Source organism: Camelus dromedarius, chromosome 12, assembly GCF_036321535.1.
Source record: "Camelus dromedarius isolate mCamDro1 chromosome 12, mCamDro1.pat, whole genome shotgun sequence".
Classification (NCBI taxonomy): domain Eukaryota; kingdom Metazoa; phylum Chordata; class Mammalia; order Artiodactyla; family Camelidae; genus Camelus; species Camelus dromedarius.
The window spans coordinates 51,748,526-51,773,758 of NC_087447.1; the positions used below are offsets into that span (position 1 = coordinate 51,748,526).

The 25,233-nt window shown below is 48.9% G+C and overlaps 2 protein-coding genes across 2 annotated transcripts in view; one reads left to right on the forward strand and one right to left on the reverse strand.

Annotated features, from left to right (window-relative positions):
- Positions 1–3,580: 3,580 nt before the first annotated feature.
- Positions 3,581–17,835, reverse strand: KCTD21 (potassium channel tetramerization domain containing 21). The gene is made up of 2 exons (XM_010990117.3): positions 17,786–17,835; positions 3,581–6,577 (listed from the first exon to the last, which is right to left on the reverse strand). Exon 2 carries the CDS (start codon positions 6,546–6,548, stop codon positions 5,766–5,768), a length of 783 nt encoding a protein of 260 aa, XP_010988419.3. The 5' UTR covers positions 6,549–6,577; positions 17,786–17,835; the 3' UTR covers positions 3,581–5,765.
- Positions 17,836–18,112: 277 nt separating this feature from the next.
- USP35 (ubiquitin specific peptidase 35) overlaps positions 18,113–25,233 on the forward strand; it is a 44,449-nt gene continuing 37,328 nt past the window's right edge. The window contains exons 1-2 of the mRNA XM_064492750.1: positions 18,113–18,371; positions 23,643–24,325. Of these exons, the coding sequence (XP_064348820.1) occupies positions 23,653–24,325 (673 nt within the window). The 5' untranslated portion in view covers positions 18,113–18,371; positions 23,643–23,652. The remainder of the gene's footprint in view (positions 18,372–23,642; positions 24,326–25,233) is intronic.

Sequence of the window (25,233 nt, forward strand, 5' to 3'; positions counted from 1 at the left end):
CCTTAGCACTGCCCACTATACTGGAATTTGTTTACCCGTCTCTCTCCCCACTGTGTTCCTCGAGGGAAGAGTGTTCTGGGTTCATCTTTGCTTTTCCAGAACCCAGCCCTGAGGTCAGTATATGTCAGGTACTTAACAGAGTATGTGAATAAATAGAACATCTGATATGAGATCTGATTCTCAGACCGATGGAAATGCCAACCAGAAGGGCACTGGAAGCCCAGAGAAGGAAGGACTTAGTGAGAGGGTGGTAGCAAGTGAGAAAGGTGTCCACTGTGGATGGCCAGTGTTTGGGTCACTAGAGAGGAGAGGTGGGATGCTCCAAGGAGTAGGAGTGCCTTGGGCAAAGGTCAGGAGTTGGAAATCCATGTGGATTATGCAAGGGACCCTGAGGGCATGAGCAAGTAAGACAACAATGAAAGATGAGGACAGAAATTAATAATGATGATGCTAATAATAATAGTAGTAAGTAATGTAGTAAGTACTCCTGGCACCATTCAAACAGCTGTAGGTATGTTCCTCATCAAACCCTTGCAACAACCCTATGAGTTGAAGATATTATTACCTCCACTTTACAGACAAGGAAACAGAGAGGTTAAGTCACTTACCCAAGATCACATAGCCATTAAGTGGCAAGGCCAGGATTTGATTCCAGACAGTCTAACTACAGAATCTGTGCTCTTAAGTAGGTTGAAGGCTGTCTGGAAAGAAGTAGGAACTTTGGACTTTTATTGTGTGTTATGGGAAAAAGTGTCAGTAAGACTTTTGAGCAAGATGGAGTTTGAGCAAGAGAGGACATCATGGGAGTAAAAATGTCTTATTTCACAGGTGGCAGAGGTTCTTCAAATGTATTTTGAGCACCTTCTGTGTGCTGGGTACTGATGATACAGAGCCAAACAGAGCCCCTGCCCTCAGAAACATGCAGTTCAATGGGAGACACAGAGGTATGCTGGAGCAGGCTCCCTCTGGCTTTCCAGAGCCCACTGGGTGCCTCTCTTCCCTGATGATCAATGACTTCACGCTGGCGACTTGAAACCGACTATGGTCAGAGTATTTACACCATGGAAACTGGCCAATGCTACAGATCAGGGCTTCCCCCTGCCACCCTCCCCAAGCTAGTTGTTAAATATTTACCAGCACAACACTGCCTGTGAACAGCTGCAGTAAGATGATAAAAGCCCTCACCAGATATAGGGTGGTACAAAGGGGGTTGGGACTAACTACTGGGTGAGCCAAGGAGGCAAGGCTTATGCAGAGTGTTGAAGGATGAGCAGATGTTAGCTATGAAGACAAAGTAGTAAAGGGCAGCCCAGGCTGAGGTGTGGAATGGTGTGGCGAAGTCATTCTTTGGTGCCGTGAAAGGACATTGGCTGGGAAGGAGTTTGGCAGTCTACAAGGTGCCAACAAAAGGATGTTTATTGAGCAAATTCAATACTGGATTTATAAAGTGAACTAATTGGGGTTGGGGAGGGAGTACCCACATCACAGTGCATTAACCTTGGTCTTTAGCAGCAGGATCTCTAGAGGATTTGTGACCCAACTGGACCTTTACCCAATAAAAGGGAACCTAGGTTTTGGGGAGTGACCCGACATAAGAATGGATTAGAACACTCTCCTAAATGTCGACAAAGGCTTTGAAATGTTCTGTCTATTGCAGTGGGAGGGCCAGGGAACTTGGCAGGAAATAGGACTAGGAGAGGGGGCAGTGAGGCCAGACACACCTGGCTGGGCATGTGCTTCCTGCCCGGAAGTCAGAGCCAGGCAGTGTTTTGTTGTCCTCTGTTGGTGGAATCCTATACGTGCTACGTGGGCTGCTCAGTGATCCTCTGGTTTTCTACAGGCCAGCTTTTCTCCTCAGGGCCCCCCTTGGTGCCTGTGCCCCAGACTGGGCTAAGCATGTCACCAGACTGTCTCCACAGCTCTCTGCTTGGTGCCACATTGTCCTGAAGGTTCTGAAGGAGCCTGAGGCCACATGGCTGTCTGGGCAGACAGAGCTGCCAGAGCCAGGACCCCACAGGGCCTGGAAAGAAGCCCGGGCCCCTCTCTTTGATGGGCTGGTTGTCAAGGTCGCTTTGCTCTGCAAGATGATCACAGGCCTCATTTCCCTGCCAACCATCCCCACCAGCCCTGAGCCCCTTGGGACACAGGCGGACTTAGGCCCGCAGCATGAAGAGACCGCAGTTTAGGAAAGAGATGGGCTGGTGCTCTGAAAATGTGAGCTGAGAAATTGGCCTGAGGCTGACCTTGGCCAAGTCCCCACCCATTGTAGCCTGTTTTAGGAGTAATTTGTAAGAGAAAGGTGGAAGTTTGGGGTGAACAAAGGGGCAGTTACAGAAGTGCTGTGTTTTTGGCCACACAGGAGTTGACAAAGCAGACTGACTGCATCCCAGTCTGGGAGACTATGTAGGGCACTGAGGTATGGGCAAGGTGAGTACCATGGCCACCTCTGCACAGGGAGCTCTGGCCCGAAGGCAACATGTGGCCTCACAAGGCTTGCCCTTCATAAAAGGGCAAAGGGCTTTAGATGGTCGTGAGGATGTGAGGTCACAGGGAGCGGTGACTGCGGTGGCAGTCATCAATGGCCTTCAAGCATGCAGAGGCCATTCAGTGGCAGGCTTCAACAAGTGGTCACACCTAGGTGCCTTAGGATTTCCTTGAGCACCCTTTCTGACCACCACTTTCCAAGCCTAGTGGAGGAACAGAGAGCTGACAAGCTCACATGTGCCCAGAATTGCACTTTAGTTAGGACAAAGCCCTTGGCTGTGCAAAAGGCTAAATAAACTGAGTCTGGTTGGGATCATTGATCACCGTCGGGTCTTTCTCAGGGAAGCAAGGGGCTCATGGACAAGAAGCTCATCCCTGCCTCCCAGTCCACTCTGACTCACTGGTCCTCTGGGATGGTGCTGCCTGCAGGCTTGGTGTCTCTCTCCCTGTTTCACTAAGCAGGTGGCTGCACTCACCTAAGTGAGACACATGTGCTGAGTGCTCTGCATGCACTGAGTGCGCTGCGTGCACTGCCTGTCGCTCCCCTTGTACTGTGGCCCTGTACGGAGGCTCACCTACCCTTCCTGGCTCCTGGTTTCCTGCACCCATGATGCCCTCTTTAGCTCATTTTGTCACAATCCAACCCATCCTTAAAGGCCTAGCTCGACCATCCATTAAGCCCTTTCCGAGAACTAAGCTTGCTTTCCCCAAGTTCTCCCAGCAAATTGTGTGGCCCTCTAAGCTTTTCCAAACTGAACTTATCTGTGGGTGTTCCCATCCTAAGGGACCACATGCCAGGTGCCCCAGAAGGCTTGTTAAAGTGTTATATTCTCATGGTATACCCCACACAACAGGCCATCATTTATTCCTGAAAGAGCAAATATTTATTCAGCTCTTATGTGGCCCTAGCTAGGAATTTTCATATACATAATCAACTTACATAACACTGGAAGGTGAGGTTGTTATCTGATGATGAAACAAATCAGAGAGGCCCAGGGACTTGTCCAAGGTCACACAGCAAGCAATGGACAGAATTCAAACCCAGGTCAGCCTGACTCCAAGGCCAAGTTTTTTTCCCTTATATGCAGGCACAAAATAATATCAACCATTTATTATTTATACTGTATTCTTAAATACATTATTTCATTTGATCCTCACAACAGCCCTGTGAGGTAGGTAGGGTTATGTATTACTGTTATGCCCATTTCACAGATGAAGAAACAGAGGTGACTCAGTGAGGTGAGTGACTTGCATAAAGTCACACAGCACGTTAGTGGCTTCATAGGTCCTGTACTTTCTCTAAAGTCAAGCTGCTCGAATTAAGAAGCACCAAAAAGATGGAGAAAGAGAATTTTTATGGAAAGGAAAAAAGGGCAGTGGTGATTTATGAGATTTCTTTCTTAACTGTTTTGTTGTGGTTACAGCTTCTGCTGGCTGGTATAAACTGAGTTCTCCTGAGTGGCTTCCCCAAGTACCACTGGATTGGTGGCCTGGGACAGTTATCAGAGACTCTTGGGTCCCACTGAAGGGGGAAAAGGGATGTGGCCTTGCCCACAGCCCAGCAAACAAGCTCCCTACTCACAGGGCATAACTATGGGAAGCCCCTTCCTCAGCCCATCCCCTGTGGGCGCCTGTGTTACTAGGTTTCTCTGGCTTTGTCTGGGGGCCCCTGCCCAATGCATAAGATTCTGGGACTCCTAAGGCCACCCTCACTCCAGGGATGAATCATAATGTGCAGTTTTGAGGCCCGTACTGCTCATCATGCCCTGGGAAGTGGTGGCTTGGGGTGTCTTTCCCTGGGTCTCACACCAAGGAGGTCCATGGCTTGGTTCTGACCACAAACAGTACCACAGGGGTAGGACCCCTCCTTCAGAGCAGTGTCTTAGCGGCTAGACACTTACTCCAAGGGCAGCGTTATGGTTCAGCCCACTCCCGGACTCCCCGCTGCACACTACCAATCCCTGGTCTTCTTCTGCTGGGGCGGCAATCTTCAGTCTCAACAGAAGATGGTCAAAAGCTATGCAGAGCCATGGGTGATGAGGAAGGTGGGTGAAATGAGGGTCACAAACGAAGTGAAGCCATAACAAAATGGGGATGACTGACAGGGAATGAAAGGGGGCTAACCTTGGTTCTGAAGACAAATCCCATGGGGAATCCTATTTTTGAGTAACTATTTTTGGAATAGGTATCTGGCCTCTCAAAGTGACTATTTAAAAGAGAAAATACACATTTGGGTGAGAAGGAAGGTCTATGAAGACCAGATACTGGTTGTGGAAGGAAAGATTTTGGCTCAATATAAGGAAGGACTTGCTAACAGCCAACCATGGCAGGGCCTGGCCCTGGGGATGGTGGACATCCTGTCGCTGAAGGTGTGCAAGCAGGGAGAGGTGATCACTTGAAGGTACTGGGGAGAGGCCCTCAGCTCCAAGTAGGCTGGGGTTGCTGGGGGGTGGGGGAGGACTAAGCGACTTGAATTATTTTCCAACCCTGAAAGTCCGTAATATATTTGTCTAAAATGGTCTGTTTCAAATTGTTGGGGAAAGGATTACAAAAGTCAGATAATAGGCCACATTATGAAGTGCCCTTCATCGCACTGGCTTCAGATACTTTCAAATCTTTGCCAAGACAGCAGCTCATTTCTGAAGCCAGAAATCCCCAAATGCCTAGATTTGGCCCAGAAGAGGGGGCTATCCCCATCTTCTGAATCCTGCCCACTCCTCTAGGCCATGCTGTAATCCTGTCCCCACTACCCACTTCATTTCCAAGCCAACCAAAAATGGTCAACCCTGGGCAACCAAGTCCAAGGTCTTGGCTGCATCGTGGGGATGGAGGAGCAGGTAGGATGGGTATCGCTGGGTACTTCACATCCCGGGAAACTAGAGGGAGCCTCTTGTTCTCACCCCATCCCCTCCACCAGAGGCTCTGTTTACAGATGGCTAAGTGAGGCACTGCCTAATGGTACAGAGAGAGCTGGAGCCCGTGAAAAACCTGCTATTCCTTTGTCTAGTCACAAAGTCCTCCTGTGGCCTCCTTTAGGAGATGTCGGCAGACTCTTTGCTTGTCATAGCAAACTGCCCATCTCCAGCTCAAAGTGGCAAGGAAAAAGGTGGCTCTGTTGAGAGGACACATGGATTCCTACAGGTGGACTGCATCATGGGGGGAATCAAGTCCTGCTACGAGATTAATACGGATTAGTATAATGCCCTGCCTCACACCACTGGCAAAACACTCTCCAAGATCTTGGCTTTGGGAAGCCCCCCTCCAATGCTGCTGGGATCTTTTTACCTATACCGTATTAACCGAATAATCTTATTATTCATAAAATCCACAGCATGTGGGTGAGAAGAATCGATGCAGAAGCCATCACTCAGAGCAATTTTCAGCACCTCCTCCACAAAGACCTGGAAGCTGTTGATCTGCTTGTTGGCTGGCACCACCCAGAGCCTCTTGAGGTTCTGCTTGGTGTACTCCTCCTCTGGTAGGCCCTCCACATTGGCCACCCAGTCCAGAGTCAGGTGGTTGGGGTCTTGCAGGTGGCTGGTGATGGAAGAGAGGTTGCCATTGGAGCAATAGAAGAGCTTAGAGCCGAGGAGCTTGAGGAAGAGGCAAGAGGTGCTGAAGATGTTGGCATTGAAGACCTCCATGCTGGAAGAGGAGAGGCTGTAGATCTGGGGTGCTTCACGCACAGTGAAGTGGACCGTCTGCACACGTTGGTTCAGCGTGATGTTGAGCATGGCATTCTTCTCGGCCTTGGACAGCTCCACCTCCTTCTCCTGCAGGGCCTCAATCAGGGGCTGCACCTGGTAGAAGTCAGCCTCCCTGCGGAGCAGGCCCATCTCCTGGAAGTCCTCGGGCAAGTCCAGGTGGGAGGTCCGCAGGAAGTTCAGGATGTAGCGGAACACTTTGCCATCACGGTCAATGAAGCAGTTGCCCTGGCTGTCCCTCTTGGTGGGCATCTTCCCGCTGAACATGGCGCCCAGCATGGAGTCAGGGAAGCTAGTCAGCGTCGCCAGTGAGGTGGTATAGAGCTTCCCCCCGACGTTCAGCGTGATGGGGTCAGACATGGCAGGAGGCTGGGGTGCTGGATGTAGTCCTACAGAGAGAGAAAAGTAAGAAATGACCATTACCCAACCATGTTTGGTATCTTAGTCTGCTGCGGCTGGTATAACAGGATACCATAGGCTGGGTGGCTTAAGTAACAGGCATTTATTTCTCACAGTTCTGGAGGCTGGGAAGTTGAAGATCAAGGTGTGGGCAGAGCTGATGTCTGGTGAAGGCCATCTTTTCACTGTGTCTTTATATGGCAGAAGGGGCAAGAAAGCTCTCTGGAGTCTCTTAGAAGGGCAGTAATCCTGCCAGAAGGACTCTACCCTCATGACCTAATCTCCCAAAGGCCCTACCTCTTTATGCCATCACATTGGAGCTTAAGATTTCAGCATATGAATTTGGGGAGACACATACATTCAGTCCATAACATCTTGGTAGTCACAGTTCTCAATTTCTTCCTGTAGGTCCTTGAGGTTGAAATGAATTCATACTTGATGAACAAATGAATGGGTGATAATTGTCACACTGTCTAAATCATACTAGGTTTACCAGGGAGTTAAAAAAGAAAGAAAAAAAGAAAAAATAAAGCCTGGGCACCAGCCTCCAGGGATTGTTTTAATTGGTCTGGAATGTGGCCCTAGCACTGGTATTTTTCAAAAGTGCCCTCGGTGATTCTAAAAGTTCAGTTAGGACAGAGAACCACTGGTCTAAGGAAAGAAAGAAAATGTGCCTGGACTGAATTCTATGTTAGCTGCTCTTATGTATATTTGCTTACATAATGGTCACACTATCCTTTGACACAGACAATTTCACCAACCATCCCTACCGAGCAGATGAGGGAAACTGTGCCAGGATTCATTCTCCATGCTCAGAGAGGTGAGGGGTCTTGCCAGGATTCAAGCCCAGCCTCTCTTATATGGGAGAGAAGAATATGTTCATGCTTACTAGCCAAAGACTGGTCCACTCGAGGTACTTAGCAAATGTTCTGAGATTTAGGACACTAAACCCAGTGCTCCTTCTGCTGTACTAATGTTGCCTTATTTAATTACTTTTCTATCTCAAAGAATTCACAACAAATGGCTGTGATTAGTACAATTTCCATCTATCTACCAGGCCCACAGTGGGTCACTCAGCCCTCTGAACTCCAAGTGACACTCCTTTCCAGATTCTCATCCTCCCATGATACCTTGCCTTGCCAGGAAGATGCTCTTGGTTCCTTGTGGTCTGCCATCTCCCACCATGATGGCACCCCAGCCTCCTCTGAAACTTGCTTTGAGGTCAGTGCAAACGTGGGGCTCTGCCACCAAGCACCCTTCCTGAGGGCTCTGTACCCACTCCTTAACAACCCACCCTCCATTCCACTGATCTTACAGCCTGCAGTGTCTAGAGCTGGTGAGTCTCCTTCAACCTAAAGTCTTGGATTCTAACTTCTCATTAAGGTTCCAGAAAGCAGGGGATGTACTGATTCTGCTTCCAACACGATACTTTCCTAAGAGCCAACCTGTGGAATGAATTCAGCAGCTGTTCCCTGATGTTGGTTGTGGGGGTCACAGGGAGGAATCAGTCCCAGTGCTGCCCTTGAAGAGAGTTCAGGCTGGCAGGGAAGACTGAGACAAGACACAGTAAGGGCACAGTGACAAGAAAAGACGTACCTACTAAGCCATAAAAAATGATATAATAATGCCATTTGCAGCAACATGGATGGCCCTGGAGAATGTCATTCTAAGTGAAGTAAGCCAGAAAGAGAAAGAAAAATACCATATGATATCACTCATATGTGGAATTTAAAAAAAAAAAAAAAGACAAATGAACTTATATATAAAATAGAAACAGACTCACAGACATAGAATACAGACTTGTGGTTGTTAGGGGGAAGGGGTGGGAAGGGATAAACGGGGATTTTGAGATTTGCAGATACTGACTGGTATATATAAAATAGATAAACAAGTTTATACTGTATAGCACAGGGAACTATATTCAATATCTTGTAGCTCATGGTGAAAAAGGATATGAAAATGAATACACATATATCCATGTATGACTGAAGCATTGTGCTATACACCAGAAATTGACACAACATTGTAAACTGACTAGACCTCAATTAAAAAGAAAAAAGCCAAAAAAAAAAAAAAAGAAAAAAAGGAAAAGAAAAGATGTACCAATTATAGCACAGGCAGTATAGCCAATATTTTATAATAACTTTAAGTGGAGTATAATCTATAAAAATTTGAATCACTATGTACACCTGAAACTTAATACTGTAAATCAACTCTACCTCAAAAATTAAAAAAACAAACAAAAAAAGAAAGATATACCAAGAGCTGCAGGAATAGGTCAGGAATAAATCCTGGTATGCTTACTGTCCACATGGAAAAACAGAGGCCAAGGGGGAACTTCCCCAAAGTCACCCAGCACAGGTGGCGAGTGGGCCAGGGCACTTCTCACCATGTGCCTGCCTTCTAAGCAGGCTGACTGCACTGAGACCCCCTTACTCGGGAGGATGGAGGCCATACTGGGTGCGGGAGATGCTCACCTGCCCCACCCAACTCTCTGCAGGGCGGCCCCTCTTGTGATTCTTTCCCTGTCTAATGGGGCACTTTGATATTGCAGAAAGGCTTTAACCATCTGGAGTGTCTGAAGAGAAACAAGCCCATGATGAAGTTACAAAATTGTCAGCAGAAGCCTGGAGCAGATGGGCTGCGAGACACTGGTTGGGGAGGGGTTGTCCAACAGAGACAGGTTGGGGGAGGGCCTCTAAGAAGAGGTGGCTGCTGTGCAGAGACCTGCAGCTGGAGTGGGTGCTTGGCCTGAGGCCTGAGTCTGGCTAATTTTCCTTCCAGGGAGCCCAGACAGGAGCTGGACTCAGGAATGGGCCACCTGCTTTCTCATTCCAAAATCTCCTTTTCTTTCTAGATAGTAATTTGCATATTCCAGTTTCTAGTCTCTCTTTCTCTTTGATCTAAGGGCCCAGGCTCTGTGAAGTGGCTCAGCTTCATGGAGATAGCAGGCTCAGGCGTCAGAGAGGCGGCTGTCTTTCCTGACAGCTCTATGGGCTGCAGACCCCATACCTCCTAAGTGCATTATTTCTGAAGAGCTCAGAGCACTGGGGGTGGGGGAGACAATCAGGAATCACAGGGCATAGCTGGGAGCCCTTGATGGGTACCCAAGCTCCTATCTTTCTGTTTGCAAAAGCAGCAGAGCACCTGCCTCCCTGTCCCCCGCACCCCAGCTGTGTGGCTCCTGGTCATTCTGTCATTCCAGGGATCACAGCACAGAGAGCTGCACAATCAGTCGGGGTTGGGGCTGGTTAGACGGCAGGTTTCCTGACCCCAGACGAGGGTGCTCTCTGTGATATTTAAAAAAATGGGCAAAAGATCTGAACACTTTCACCAAAGAAGATACATAGATGACAAATAATCACATGAAAAGATGTTTGATGTCACTAGTCATTAGGGACATGAAAATGAAAATCACAATGTACCCATTACAATGGCTCAGATAAAAAATTCAACAATACTAAATGCAGATGACTACACAGAGCAACGAAAATTCTTATACACTGCTGGTGAGAATGCAAAATAGTGCAACCACTGTACACAGAAAACAGTATGGCGTCCAATTATCACATGACCCATTGATCCCACTCCTAGATATTTATCCAAGAGAAATGAAGACCTATGTCTACGCAAAAAACCCATGTATGAATGATTATAGCAGCTCTATTTATAATTGCCCAATCCTGGAAACTAAAATGTAAATGGACAAACAAATTGTGGTATATCCATACAATGCAGTATGGCTCAGCAATATAAAGGAACTAGCTACTGACATACACCACAACATAGAAGAATCTCAAAAGCATTATGTCAAGTGAAAGAAGCCAGCCTCAAAAGGTTACATGGCGTGTGATTCTATTTACTCAATATTCTGGAGAAGGCAAACTAGAGAGACAGAATCAGATCAGTGATTGCTGGGGGCTGGACTGAGGGGAAGACTGGCTACAAAGAGGCTTGAGAGACTACTTTGGAGTGATGGAAATATTCTATATCCTGATGTGGAGGTAGTCAAATGACTATCTACTGGTGATAAAAATTCATATAACTGTACACCTAAAAAAGGTGACTTTTACTGTATGTAAGTTATGCCTTCATTAACTGGAAAAAAAATCAAGATTGTGATTGTGTCATGGAATCAACACACTGGGTTATAATCCATTGTAAAATTCCTTTTAGTTGTGTGTGTGTGTGTGAGAGAGAGAGAGAGAGAGGGAGAGGAGAGAAGGGGAGGAACTAGACTGTGATATAAAGTATACCTTCATCTTGTGGGTTGTGATAAAAATTGTAGAAACTGCTGCATAGTTTGTGATCTCTTTGAGAGCAGTGACACATCTCCTGTCCCTGCATATTCACTGCCCAGTACACAGTAGGTGCTGGTGGGAGAGAGGAAGTAATGGACATGCACTGAGAATTCTACTACATCCAAGGCCTTTATACCCATCAACCCTTTTAATTCATATAACAGTCCTACAAAGGAGGCATCCTTCTGTTTGGCAGACAGGAAACAGAGACTCAGAAAGACTAGGACTTGCCCAGGACACACAGCCAGTGAGTGGAGAGCTCATTCTCTTCCACCTCACAGGCTGCTGAGAGTTATAATAGCAACAAAAAGCTGTTTAATAGCTTCAACAAGTTTGAGAATCCCTGAAGCAGCCTTTTAAAACACTGCTCTGCAGCTTGCTTGGCAAGCAGCAGCTACCACCTGCTAAGCACACACCTCCTGCTTTTCCAATGCTGGGAGCTTCACCCAACACATGGTAGCACTTTTATTTTTAATAAAAATATATAGAACAGTACAGAGAATGATACTATTGTGCTGAATGCTCTTTATATGCATTACCTCATTTGATGTCTTTACAAGCACTTGGTGAGATAGATGCTATTATTTCTATTTTACAGATGAGAAAACTGAGGTTCAGAAAGGTTAAGAGACTGCTCAAAGTTACACAGCTAGCCACTGGAGGAGCTGCAATCTGAATCCAGGTCTGTGTGAGTCCAACACCTCTGATGGTTTCCCCTTCCCACCTTGGGGTCCCAACGTGAGTGGGAGATGCACTGACGGACGTTCCCTTACGCTCTGTTCAGATCAGACTGGGGTCGGTCCTTCAGTAGCTAGTCCATGGCTGGCCTGGGGACATGGGGACAGGATCCCAGGATGGCACAGAGCCCCTCCATAGCTGATACAGGGCAAGTCCACTGAGAGGTCTAAGCCCTTCCGCTTCAGCAGCAACTCATGATGTCTAATGACAAAGCAGCAAAACACAAAAAGCCAGGCTCTTAAAAGCCAGATTAGAAAAGATGAATGGGAATACGAACTGAACCACGAAGGAGATAAAAGGAACCCCACCACTGTGTCTGAATAACTTTTCTTAAGCAGGAGACTTTCCAAGTCTGCCTCCTAATTTGAAAAGAACCAAGAAAAAGATCAGCCCCATCTCCCTCTCTGAGAAAACGAGGAAATTACGCCACGTGGATCCTCGAACCATCTGACTGGGCAGGGAAGGCCAGGAGACTGGGGAACTTGGGGGCTGTGGCTGGAATTCTCTCCTCCCTGAAATGGGTCTGTAGCTCAAATAGGGGCAGTGGGGGGTTACATGGATCTTAAGGCTCAGCCTGGTACCACACGAAGGACAATTCCAGTCTGGGGTCTGAAAGTCACCCAGTTACAACCTCTTATTGTGACACACACAGGAAACAGAATTCTTTGAGGGGAGATATCCCATAAGGAAGGGCAGCCAGACATCGCTCTAGAGTCCTGCTTTAAAACTATGTGCCTACGGTCCCTGCAGGCCTTACGAGAGACAAAGCTACTGCTCAGTGGGTGCTTACTGGGTGCTTACTGGGCACTTACTGGGTACCACAGCTGTGCTAGATGCTTGTTTAGCCCAGAACACCTCTTTGAGGAAAGTATTACCTCCAGTTAACAAATGAGAACCTGAGGCTCTAAGAGGTAGGTAACCTGCCCAAAGCAGTGATGGAGCCAGGATTCAGGCCCAGGCCTGTCTGACTGCAATGCTCTGAATGATCTCCTTGGTCATTCAGCAGCCAGTTCCCTTGGAGAGGTCTGTCACTTGTCCCCTTCCAGCTCTTACCAGGTGCTCTCACACTTGTCACCTTAACTTGATTCTGACCTACATGAGACCAGTGGGCAGAGAATCAAGATTTCCTGAGCACTGAGGACATGCCCCAAGCTATGTTAGGTGCCTTCCTGTAGATTATTTCATTACGATACCACCCAGAGGTGGTGAGGTAGGTACGATTATTGCCCCAATTTTGGTGGGTTTTAAAACTGAAGCACAGAATAGTGAAGACAGCTGCTTAAGATCACACAGCTAGAGGTAGCAGAACTAGAATTCCAATGAGGTCTCTCTTCAAAGCCTGTACCCTTGCAGAAACAAATCTATGACATTTTATTAAGAAGCATAAATAAGATTTAAATAGAGACCTGTGATGATTCTGAGAGGGAAGATCTTAAAGTTGTTCTTCTAAAATTAATTATAGTTGCTATGCTACCCTAGTCCAACTCCCAAAAATATTTTTTCAAAAGATTAAAAAAAAAGATTAAAATCTTATTTTGGAAAAATTGGTAATAACCTGAAAGAATATTTGAAAAAGAGTAAGAAGTCTTAGTGTAATATATTAAATCAGATTATAAGGCAATGACATTTCAAACTATGATATTAAAACAATGAAAAAGGGAAGGAATTTTATAATACATGCATTGAAAAGACTGGTTAGCAGTTTTTAAAAATAAATACATATTGATCCTTACAACAACTCTAGGACACAGGCAGGACAGATCACATTATCCTTATTTCACAGACTCAGAGAGGATGAATCTCTGGCCCAGGGCTTTGTGTCCATTCTTGACCTCTGAGTCATGGCCTCTGGGAGGTTCCAGGTTTGGACACTGCTCAGAAGACCAGTCCTTTGGAGGCAGCCTGGGGTCTTACGGGTCTTGAGCAAGAGACTGAACCCAGACACGGAGGTCCTAGCCCACAGTCTGTACACTTGTGGAGCCTTGGAACAGTCAAGGGCTCTTTCTGTGTAATTTCCTACATTACTACCCACTGAGCTTCCATAATAAAGCTATTTTATGTGCAATCTACTCTTTTACACAATGAGGACCAGTTGTTGTAATAAGTTAATCTATTAAGCATTGACAATTATCTATCTATCCATCCATCATTTCTTAGCTCTGTTCAAAGAGCCTAGAAATGATACCCTGGTAGCAAGGAGCACACTTGACCCTAGATCTTGGTTTTTAAACGTTATCTCCTACAAAAAGAAACCAGGGCTTCCTGGGGATACTGATGATTGCAGGACTTTGACAGGAAAAGTTCAAGGTTAGCCTGGAACATCTCTTTCGAGCCAGCAAAGAAGATATCAGAGATTAATGAGGTCATGTCAGGAGACTGTAAAAGTTCTCATCATAAGAAAAAAATTCTTTTGTTAATTATGTGTGGTGATCATTTTGCAATATATACAGATATCAAATCATGTTTACAGCTAAAACTAGTAAGTGTTATATGTCAATTATATATATCAAAAAAAAAAAAAAAAAAAAAAGGAGCACAGGAGCTGACCTGAAGGGACCCTCATTGGCCAAATTTGGGATAATTTGAGTACCAAAAAGATGAATGATAATAGGGTATAATATATTGAATTAAAAAAAATAATGATGAGTCTATGTTACTCCAAAAAGAAAAAAGAGGGACAGGAGAGGGAGTGAGAAAGACAGATAGACAGACAGACAGACACACACACACACACACACACACACACACACACACACAAGAACAAGTTACTCTGTAGCAATATCAGCTAATAAATATAGAAACAATGACATAATTAGAAAATTATGGTTTCTTAATCCTCAATGTTGCAATTCAGGCAAGGATCAACAACAAGTGTGGAGCAAAAGGTTATCTGGGATACATAATTCCAACAGTTTCAAAGCCTTATTAGTTGCAAGAGGGAAAAACTTACCCTTATAATGGAGAGATCAGGCTGTCATGATGTTAACCAATAATCAAACTTAGCATTCATGTATAGTAGGACCCTGATATCATATGCCTCCTAATGTGGTACAATAAGAAGTACACAGCATTGCCAGGGGGAAAAAAAAAAACCCAACTAAGCTGAACCTAATTATTGATAAAATAAAGTTTAAACAAATGGAGAGGCTCTATCTAGATGAAATGAGTTGTTAAAGAGATATAATTAAATGCAATGCATGAATCTTGACTGCATCTGATTAAAACTATTTTTTTTGGCAGTTGGATGAATTTGAATCTCAATTATTTATTAGATAATACTGAGTTCTTGCTACTTTTCTTAGGTAAAATAATGGTCTTATGGTTATGTTGCAGACTGTTATAATTAGGGGAAATATGTTGAAGAATTTAGGGGCCAAGTGTCAAGATGTCTAACTTTTCAAAAGCTTAGCAAAAAGTGTGAGTGTATAGAAGCAAAATTGGTAACATGAATTGGTGCATCTAGGTGATTCTAAAAATATTTTTATTTTAAAGGAAAGGGGAAGAAATTACAGTTCTCTCGTGGCACTACGAATGTAAAGTTCCAGTCAGAGTGCCTGACCCCAATAAATAACCAGATTCCATAAATATTAGATTTGTTATTATTACTACTAAAAAGCATTAACATTTTATAATCTTCCTCTCCTGGTCTCTCAGTGCTCTGGAGGATGAGGAAGCCAACCGGGGCTAAGCTAAAACAGCCCACAGTTGATGGAGGGGTTAGAATTTATACCCGAGTGGTCTCTCTACATAGCCCCACCAGCCACAGAAACCACAACACTAGGACTGCCTGTCTCCATACCGAGATCCAGACAGGGAGAAAACAGCTGTTCAGGCCTTATTTCCTCTGCTTTCTCCTGAACTTAGTCTCTGCTACTGTAGCAGCAAAGAAACTCCTGTCATGGCTTACTAAGCATGACTAAGTATATTCACAAAGAGGGGTTACTTCTGGGCCTCAGACAGAAAGAACTGGAGGGGCTTTGTGGAGAGAGGAAAGTGCATGGGCTTTGGCATCACCTGGGCCTGCATTTGAATCAGGTTCTGCCTCTTAACTAGCTGTGTGGCCCTAAGGCCAGTTCTTGGGCAGATGCTGGTGATCATAACAATCGCAGGAATAATAATGGCTGACATGTATTAAGTGGTTACTACTGTGCTGGGTACTTAATGCATGTCAATCTCATGGATGAACTAGATGCTTATTATTATCCCTATTTTACAGACCAGCTATGCCAAGCCTTCTACCTCTGCAGCTTGGTATCTGCTATCCCTCTGCTTGCACTGTGAAGGAAAATCCCATTCACCTGCCAGGCCCCTCAGCTGCAATTCCCTCCTTCCTCCTCTGCATTTCCAGAGCATTTTATTCTCACCCCTTTCCAAGGCCCACTTTCCTTAAGTAGATGGGTGCCTGGCCACACTGTTAGGGCTGGGATCTCCCCTCTCTCTACCTTCAGAAGCAGGCAGAATAAGGAATGGGGAAGAAGTTTCTTTCTGTTTAGTCAGATCCATTTTCCTAGTCCCGGACTGTCGTCACTAATAGGGAGGTTTATCACCCTCTCCTGAATTTTAAAACCTTTTTATTTTGACACAGTCTCTTGAATTTTCAGTGTGGAATCTGAAACACGGGGCAAGGTCCAGGTAACTACCTGGAGGTAAATACAAGAACTCTCACTGCACAGGGGAGGGATAGAACATAGCTGGGTAAATTTCAAGGATGACAATGCTAAGAGTGAGTAATGTGTCTCCCAATAAACTGGAGCAGCCTTCCCCATCTTAGCCCACTAGGATGAAGACTCTGCTTACACCCCGCAGACAACGTGGGGCACTGCTGTTCACCTCACCCAACAGCTGTATCTTTAGCCCTGTTTTGCCCAGTTCATATGAGAAGCTCACAGGTTGCTCCATTACCCCCACATCAGAGAGAAAAAAGGTGCTTCTCAGACACAGGTGGCACACATAGACCCCTGAAGGAGTTGCCCAGCAGGGAAAAGTGGGCTGGAGGAGGGAAGCCACCTGACCTGGGTTGCAGGGCAAAGTATTCTCTCATCTGGCGCACATTCCTGACAACTATCACCATCCCCTACCCTCTTCCAGAATTTTCCTTCATCCTCTTAGCTCACTCTCAGGCTTCATCTTTTAGTTTTCCTCAGGCACAAGCACCCCATGTCAATCATTCTCTTCCTTATGGTCTTCCTGCACCTCACAACAATGGTAATATATGAACAAATGGCTTTCATATCCATCTCCTCATTTCATCCTCACAATAACTATAGGAGGGTTGTCTTATAGGTTGGCATTCAGAAGGGTTAAGGAAGCTGGTCCTGTCGCACAGCCTGTGAAGGGCAGTACGTGGACACTCTTGTCTGTTCCCTGCCATTCACTACAGATTAAACCAATACCTCCCTGAAGTGCAAGGAAAAAAAGTAAGGGTCTTTGTAGTAAGGAGTCCTGGGTGATTTGGGGCAAGACACTTCACCTCTCTTGAGCCTCAAGTTCCTCATCTGTAAACAGATATGGTGACGCCTTTACAGGGTGTGAGTTAAATGAGATCATATGTGTGACGCACTGAGTTCAAGGGATGGACTCTTTATTTCTGGTCACAAGGAAAGGAAGGTGTTCTGTGCATCCACAGGCATTTGTCCATTCGGGCACCCTCTTGCCCAAACCGTATCAACGCTGTTGACACTGGGCTTTCCAGGGCTAGGAGGGGTCTTTTTCATCTTTGCGTCTCCTCCCCCCCACCCCCCAGTGCTTTTCGGCCCATTCCACCCAATCCAACCCAGGCATATCTCATTGGCTTTCTCAGCACCCTCTCCCCATCCCCGTAGCCCTCTTCTCAGATCTCACGCGTGTTCCCCTTCTTACCTAGAGACTCCGCCCCTCCTAGCCCCACCCACCAGACTCCTCCCACAGTTTCAGCTCTCATTATCCGGGCTTTTCCTACCATCATCATCCATCCAGGCTCCTTCCACCAGCTCCGCCCTCTCTTCCCCCTAAGGTCCCCTTCCCCGCAGCCACAGGCGTTGCTATCCCCATTGCACAGATGAGAACAGCGAGGCTAGGGTGGGCTAGATGACCTCTCATGGTAGGACAGGTGCCCAGATGGGCCTGCGTCCCCTCACCGTCTGACCCTGGGCCCCGCGACCCCGGCCACGCCGCACCCACCTCCTGCCCTCGCTCTGCAACCTCCCCTCCGCAGGCAGCCGGCGCAGCTTTGCAAGGGGGCGGAGGGTCACAGCCCAGCCCAGGGGCGTGGCGTGGCAGGACCCGCGCGCTGCGTTCAGGAACTTGTAGTTCTCCTTGGGCTCTTTGCGGCTCGCCGCGCCAAGTGCGAACTCCATCTCCCAGGAGGAATTGCAGTTAGTCGTCCAGCTCCCGCCCCGCCCATGCCAGCACTCAGACCGGCTGGACTTAAAGGGGACGCGGCCCGAGTGGCGGTTCGCGGGGTAGACCCCGCTCCGGCTCCGCCCCGTTTCCCGCACCTCGCCCCTCCCCCCACTTCGCCCCGCAGCTCCGCGGCCGCGCCGCTGAGTCTGACTGTCTGGCTATATGCTTGTGCAGAGCGGGGTGGAGAGGTTGGACTTTGCAGTGGAAGCAGCATCCCTGCTGTCTGGGACCTGGCGGAGGGCGTCCCCACTTCGGGGGAAGCAAAGGGCCAGCCCTGACCTATCCTGGCCTAGACTGGTCCTGCCCAGCCTGAGCCCTCCGTCCAGGAGCCGGCTCTGAGGCAGGGGCTACTGTGGTCCCCGAGGTAAGGGGGCTGGGGCGTGTTTGCAGGTTGGGGGAGGGAGTGTCTGCACCTTCATGGTTCGAGAGCCTGAAACACGCGCGTAGGGTTCTGAGAGTACAGCGTTGGGAGGCGAGAGGTCTCCGTATATCCTGGGCCTGGCTGTGTGACCTTGGGCGAGTAGCTGCCCCTCTCTGGGCCGTAGCCTCCTTCTTCATCAATTGTGTATATAGGTGATCCGGCCCCAGCCTCTGTCCCCCTCAGGGCTAAGGGCACCCGCGCCCAGTATCATGAAGCTCGCCAGCCTTCCGTGGGATCCGCAGCCCCAGCCTGGGCGGGGAGCGAGTGAGCTGGTGTAACTGGAGAGAGGGGTGGGGCCGAGCTGGGATACAGACTGGGGGGCCAAGAGGCCACGCTTGAAATGGGCTTCTGTTATTCTCAGCATCCTCTGCCTGAGTGTACTCCCCCTACAAGAACCCTTGTGAACAGGAGACCCCATGTGTCAGCCTGGTGCCCGCCCTTCCAGAAAGCCTAGGGTTGGGGCAGGGAGGCGGCCATCAGAGGTATGTGAGGGGTGGTCCCCCCAGTGGGGATGGGTTCTTGAGAACCTTCTTCCCTTCTCCCCCTTAATTCCCTTTCAGTAAAGAGTACTTGCTCGTTGCTAGTAATTCACACCCTTGCCAGCCACCCCCCCCAACCTTTTTATTCTTTCTTTCCAGGAGACAGTTGGGGGCCTCCCAGTAGCATGATGAGGGGGGATCCTTCCCAGGGCTGCCTTGAGTAGAAGTTCAGTTAAAAAATAGAGAGAGATACTGCTGCCCAGAGACCTGGGGGACCAGGCATGGAGGCACTTATAGGTGTCAGGAGGGGACATCCTGGTTCCCCACCAACACACACACACACCACACACACACACACACCACACCACACACACACGCACACGCACACGCACACAGGGCAGCTCTAGCACCCAGGGGAGTCAAAGGAGGGAGACTGGGTATGAGGGTTAGGGAGGAGAGGAAATGCGCTCTTCAACTCTTAGATGCTATGCTGGGGCTTGGAGGGTCTGCTGTGCTCTGGGGTATGGAGAAATTGAGAGTAGCCTTCTTGAAGTCCCCTACCCTGTCGCATGAGATTCTGTGAACTTTTGACCTGAGGGTTAACCAGGAACAGGTTTTTTTGTTTGTTTTTTGTTTTCTTTTTGGTTGTTTGAGTCATTTCTAGAATGGCTAAAGCCTCACTCAAGCCTATCCAGTGACTTCTGTAAAGATTTTCTTGCCTGATGTTTAAGATTCTCAGGGTTATGGATATGCAAGACCAGATCTGGGCAGATGACGGCAGTGACAGGACCAAGGATTAGGCCAGTTGCTGGAAGGTGCTTTTTTCATCATATCCTTGGTTTTATCTCATCTTGCTGTCACATGTCTCTTGGTCACTTGGCACTCCTTCACCTCTGTGCTTGGTCCTGTGCTGGGCATAGACAGGGGAATTAGACCTACTTCCAGCCAAAGGAGATGCTGGCCTGGTGGGGGAGATAGACAAAATCCAGTTACACCGCTGAGGGATGAGAGAAGTGAAGAGGGCCTTGGGAAGCCAGAGCCCAGAGACTTTGAGTCACAGGGTGATTGGGAAAGGCTTCCCAGAGGAGGGGGCATGTGACCTGGGCATTGAAGGATGAGTCAGAATTTGCCAGGAGAGGAGAGGGAGAAGCCCTTTCCCAGCAGAGTGGACATCACCAAAGTGTCGAGCAGGAAAAAGCCCACTACCCAAATTCCTGTAGATTTACCACGGAACAGAGTTTGTCAAGTTTATCTCCAACCCCACCTCATATCAGCTCAGTGTCATAGAAAGGACTTGAATGTCAGGCTCAGGAGTTTGGACCTTATCCTGAACGGGCCGGGGACCCTTGAGGGATCTGAGCAGGGGCAGGGCAGGATGGAGTTTATTGTCTAAGGAGGTTAATCTAACAATATTTGCAGGGTGGGTGGGAGAGACCAGGGAGGGGGTGAGGCAGGGCATCGGAGTTGCGCGCACATATGCACACACACACACACACTGGGTGCTTTGGGGGTGATGGAGATGAGCCAGGCTCTACCAATACACATTGGGAATGTGGAGGATCATTCAAGAGGGACAGATAAAGGGATCTGGGCCTTCTAGGGGAGGGATCATGACTTTCCTGTGTGCTTACTGTGTGCCCTGGAGCAGGCTGGGTGTTGCTGGGACTCCCAGGCAGTCCTGTCAGCAGTGAGAGATACAAGCCAAGGATGTGGGGAGGAGCTGCAGCACTGGCTGGGAAAGGCTAAGGGGTGGGCAGGTATTCATCTCCCATTTTGGGGTTTGGGGTGGAAAAGCACCAACCTTGATGGCTGTGGCCACAGTAGGGGGTAGTGGCTGGACTAGATTTGAAATCTGGACTCTACTCCTGCAGGACACCTGCCTCAATGGAGGATGGATTGAGGGAGGGAAAGAGGAGATTGGTTAGGAGGTACTGCACTAGTTCAGGCAAGAGGTCAAGAGGAGGTGATTTTGAGTGAGGCTGGAGCTCAGAGGAGACTCAGTGGAAATGCTGAGTTGGCAGTGAGGGCTAATGGATACAATTCCTAGTAGAATAAGCTAAATCAGGAGTGTCTCCTCAGCTCCTTCTGTGACACTGTCTTTCTCTCTCAGTGCCAGATGTCCCAAGAATAGACTCATGGCCAGCCCTCATCTTTTTTATACCTTATCGCAACCTCATCAGTGGTAAGCCCAAATGGTCCCTATTTTCCAGTGAGAAGGTTGAGGCAGGAACTCATCCAAGGTCACCTGGTGATTCTGAAGCAGAGAACCTGGGTCTCAAGCGTTTAATGCAGGCTCTTCTGAGGGAGGACGTGGCTGCTGTTTGCTGATGCATTTGCTGTGGGGCAGCTGTCTCTTGGGTCAGAGCCAGTGTCGATAGGCCATATCCTCGTCCAGAGTCTAGAAGGAAGGATAATCCACCCTCCCCCGAGGACTGCTGGCAGTCTGCTTCTGCCTCCCTAAGAGAGGCTAAGTTCAGGTTCTAATCCCACCCTGCCAAGGCTGTGTCTTTCTCCTTTGTTGATACTTGGCTTCTCCATCTGTGCCATAGGAAAAGCAGGCATTGTTCTGCCTCCCTTTCGTGGCTTGGAATGGGTCAGGTGAGGTCCAGCCCTCTAAAAACCCCTTTGCATGAATGCATCCAAGATATTAGTGAGTGGGTTTGTTGGTGACCATGGTGACAGCTGGCCTCAGACTGCCTGCGTGGGAGTAGGGGCAGGTAGGCAGGGCTTGCTGGAGTGGTCAGGCCACAGGCTGCACAGAGGCTGCAGGGCTGGCCTCGGAGATCAGAGCCCTCATAAAATGACTCTACTGACCGAGCTCCCAGCTGCCAGGCAAAACCACCTGATGTGGGCGGTAACGGGTAGAATGATGGGAATTGGCAGTGTCTGATCCCTCACTTTTAAGTGGTTCAACCTGATATCATTTATCCCCATTTTACAGAAAAGAGGCTCAAGTGACTGGCATGGGAGATACCAGCCACAGAGAAATAAGCCTGATCCCTGCCCCAAGGAGCTAACAATCTGGTGAGAGAGAGATAAGCAAATGAGCCCATTGCATTGTAACACATGCAGTAATGGAGGTTTGGTCTCCAGGACAGAGAAGGGAAGGGCTTCACAGAGCCTGGTGCATAGTTGGGGTCCCACAGTATCTGTGGTTTTGAATAAAAGTTTCTGGCCCATCATCTGGGAAATTTCTGGCTTGTCTTCACACCTACCCTAGGTCTCAAGAATAGAGTAGTTTTTACTGAGCCAATAAGTTTAATTAAACACCTAATGTACGCTGAGCCTTATATCAAGTCTTGCCTAGAGTGGGATTATTCAAATAAACAAAGAAATGGTCTGGCCTTTTAGGAGCTGAGAGTTGGATATTAAGAGAGCAGTTTGAACCTATGGGAACCAGGATGAGAATCAGGTGTCAAAGAGGGTCAGTTTGGGGTAAAACCTTCCAGGAAACAGCCCAAATGGAGTGGAAGGGCAGAGGGAAGACTATTATGGCTCAGAGGAATAAGGTAGCAGTAACTCACACTGTACTCTGCATTTGCTCATTCAACAAATGCCTACTATGTGCCAGGTACTGTATAAGGTGCAGGGGATAAAGTGGTAAATGAAACCCGACATGGTTCCTGCCCTAAGGAACTAATATAGTATAGTGGAGGAGGATGACCCCAATCAAGTAATCATGGTAAGTGCTATAAAGGAGGACAGGATGTCCTGAGATTGTTAACAGAGGCATTTGATCCAGACAGAGAGGTATGGCAAACCTTCCTTGAGGAAGAAGTTGGCAGAGATCTGTGGGGTGAGCCAAGCAAGGAAGGGAGGGAAGAACAAGTACAAAAGCCCAGTAGCAGGGAGAACATAGTGTGAGTCAAGAGTGAGGGGCTGGTGTGGGCTGAGGCTAGGGAGGCAGACAGGGCCTGCATGTGCAGGGCTGAGCACAGAGATGAGATGCTCTGCCTTAAAGATTTGGACCCATAAAACCTGGCCATGTGATCCCAGCGGCAATGGAAGAAGGGGCCACGGGTGGCTGTAGGAATCAAGATAAGGGATGAATTCATTAAGGTTCTCATTAAGGACAAGGGTTTTTAGGTGGGCTTCAAAGGAAAATAAGATTTTGCCTGATTGTATGAGTGTGTGGTGGTGGTGGAAGTCTTGGGAGACAGGATGCTTCAGGCAAAAGGCACAGTGTACATACACAAAGAGGTGGAATCTTAGAAAGGGGTAGGTCACTTGAGAAAGAGCAGGAAGTTGATTGGGGCAAAATGAAGTGTGCAAGGGATCTCAGAAAGCCCTGTAGGCCCTCTTTCCCTGAGGTGTGATTTGTGTGTGTGGCCAGCTCATTTCCCCATGGGACATGACTTGACCGAGACTCGGCAGCCGTTTCTAAACCCAGCTTTTTTACTTGCCTTGCCAAGAATGGATAGGGTCACCAGGAGGCCTGGGGAGAGAGGGGTAAAGGGGTAGCGGAGAGGGGAAGGCTCAGATGTTGCCTTTGTGAGCTGAAGGGCGCTCATCAGCAATAACTACAACCCACTGGGGCTTATTATATACCAGGCATTGTGCTTTACTTCATCATGATACAACCCAGTGAGGTAAGTATCCTTTCCCCGTTTCACAGATGGGGAACTGAGGCACAGAAAGGTTGAGTTTCTCGCCCCCCAAGTCTCAGCACGCAGGGGATCACGTGGGGGATCGGACCTGTCCGGCAGAGTGTGACCCTGCTCCCCACCCCCCACAGCGCAGCTACTATGGACAAGATCCTGGAGGCGGTAGTGACGTCATCATACCCGGCGAGCGTGAAGCAAGGGCTGGTGCGCCGCGTGCTTGAGGCTGCGCGGCAGCCGCTGGAGAGAGAGCAGTGCCTGGCCCTGCTAGCACTGGGCACGCGTCTCTACGTGGGCGGTGCGGACGAGCTGCCGCGCCGTGTGGGCTGCCAGCTGCTGCATGTGGCCGGCCGCCACCACCCCGAAGTCTTCGCCGAGTTCTTCAGCGCACGACGCGTGCTGCGCCTGCTGCAGGGGGGCGCCGGGCCGCCGGGGGCCCGCGCGCTAGCCTGCGTACAGCTCGGCCTGCAACTGCTGCCCGAGGGGCCCGCGGCGGAGGAGGTGTTTGCGCTGATGCGGCGCGAGGTGCTGCGCACCGTGTGCGAGCGCCCGGGGCCGGCGGCCTGCGCGCAGGTGGCACGGCTGCTGGCGCGGCATCCTCGCTGCGTCCCCGACGGCCCGCACCGCCTGCTCTTCTGCCAGCAGCTGGTGCGCTGCCTCGGTCGCTTCCGTTGCCCCGCAGAGGGCGAGGAGGGTGCCGTGGAGTTCCTGGAGCAGGCCCAGCAGGTGAGCGGGCTTCTGGCGCAACTGTGGCGTGCTCAGCCCGCCGCCATCCTGCCTTGCCTCAAGGAGCTGTTCGCCGTTATCTCCTGCACAGGTGCGTGTGCTTTAGGGCCGGGGCGGGGACTGTGCGTGCGGAGTCTTATGGATGGCGTGCCCGCGTGGTGGTTTAGCGCGTGCGTGCTACAGCACAGGTCCGGGAGTGCATTGTTCCTTTGTCTGGTTACCAGGCCTCTCCTGAGCTCCTGCGGGTTGGCGTGGGGGTGGGGGTGGTGGGGTGTCCTATCCTGTAGTGAATGCTGGGCGTGCACAGGTCCGGGAGTGCCTTGACCCTTTGTCTGGTTAGCAGGCCTCTCCTGAGCTCCTGCGGGGTTGGGGCTGGCGTGGTGGTGGTGGTGGTGGTGGTGAGGTGTCCTATCCTGTAGTGAATGCTGGGCGTGCAGGGAGGACCGGGCCCAGTTCAGTCTGGCCAGGAGGAGGACGAGGGGCCGAGTGAGACAACAGGAAGAGGAAGAGGAAGAGGGGGGGTCAGCATGTCTTTTGGGTCAGGTAGGCTTCGTAGAGGCGGTGACTTTTGAACCAGGCCTTGAGAGCTGGGCAGCACCAGGCAGCGGGGCAGGGTGCTCTGGGCGGATGGAGGGGAGGTCTGGAGGCGCGGTGGAGCCTGTACGTGTCAGCTCTGAAGTGGCAGTCTTGGCCCTCCGTTGGCAACTGTGGAAATTGCGCTGTAGTTTAAATGACAAATAAAATCGGTGCCTTCTCTGATTATAGGGCTGTTCAGGGGAAAGCAAAGGGATGCACCTGGCAGGAGGAAGAAGTATAAGGACCTCGGTCTTTATACAATTGAACAACAAATTTTCATAACTAAATGTTTTTTTCTCACCTCTGAGCCTTTGTTTATTGGGTTTTACTTGGACTATCCTTCCTGCCCCCAGTTCACATAGCCTTCATACCTGTTTTTGCCAGATCCATTGTTACCCTACTCCTTTTAAAGGCCTTGCCCGT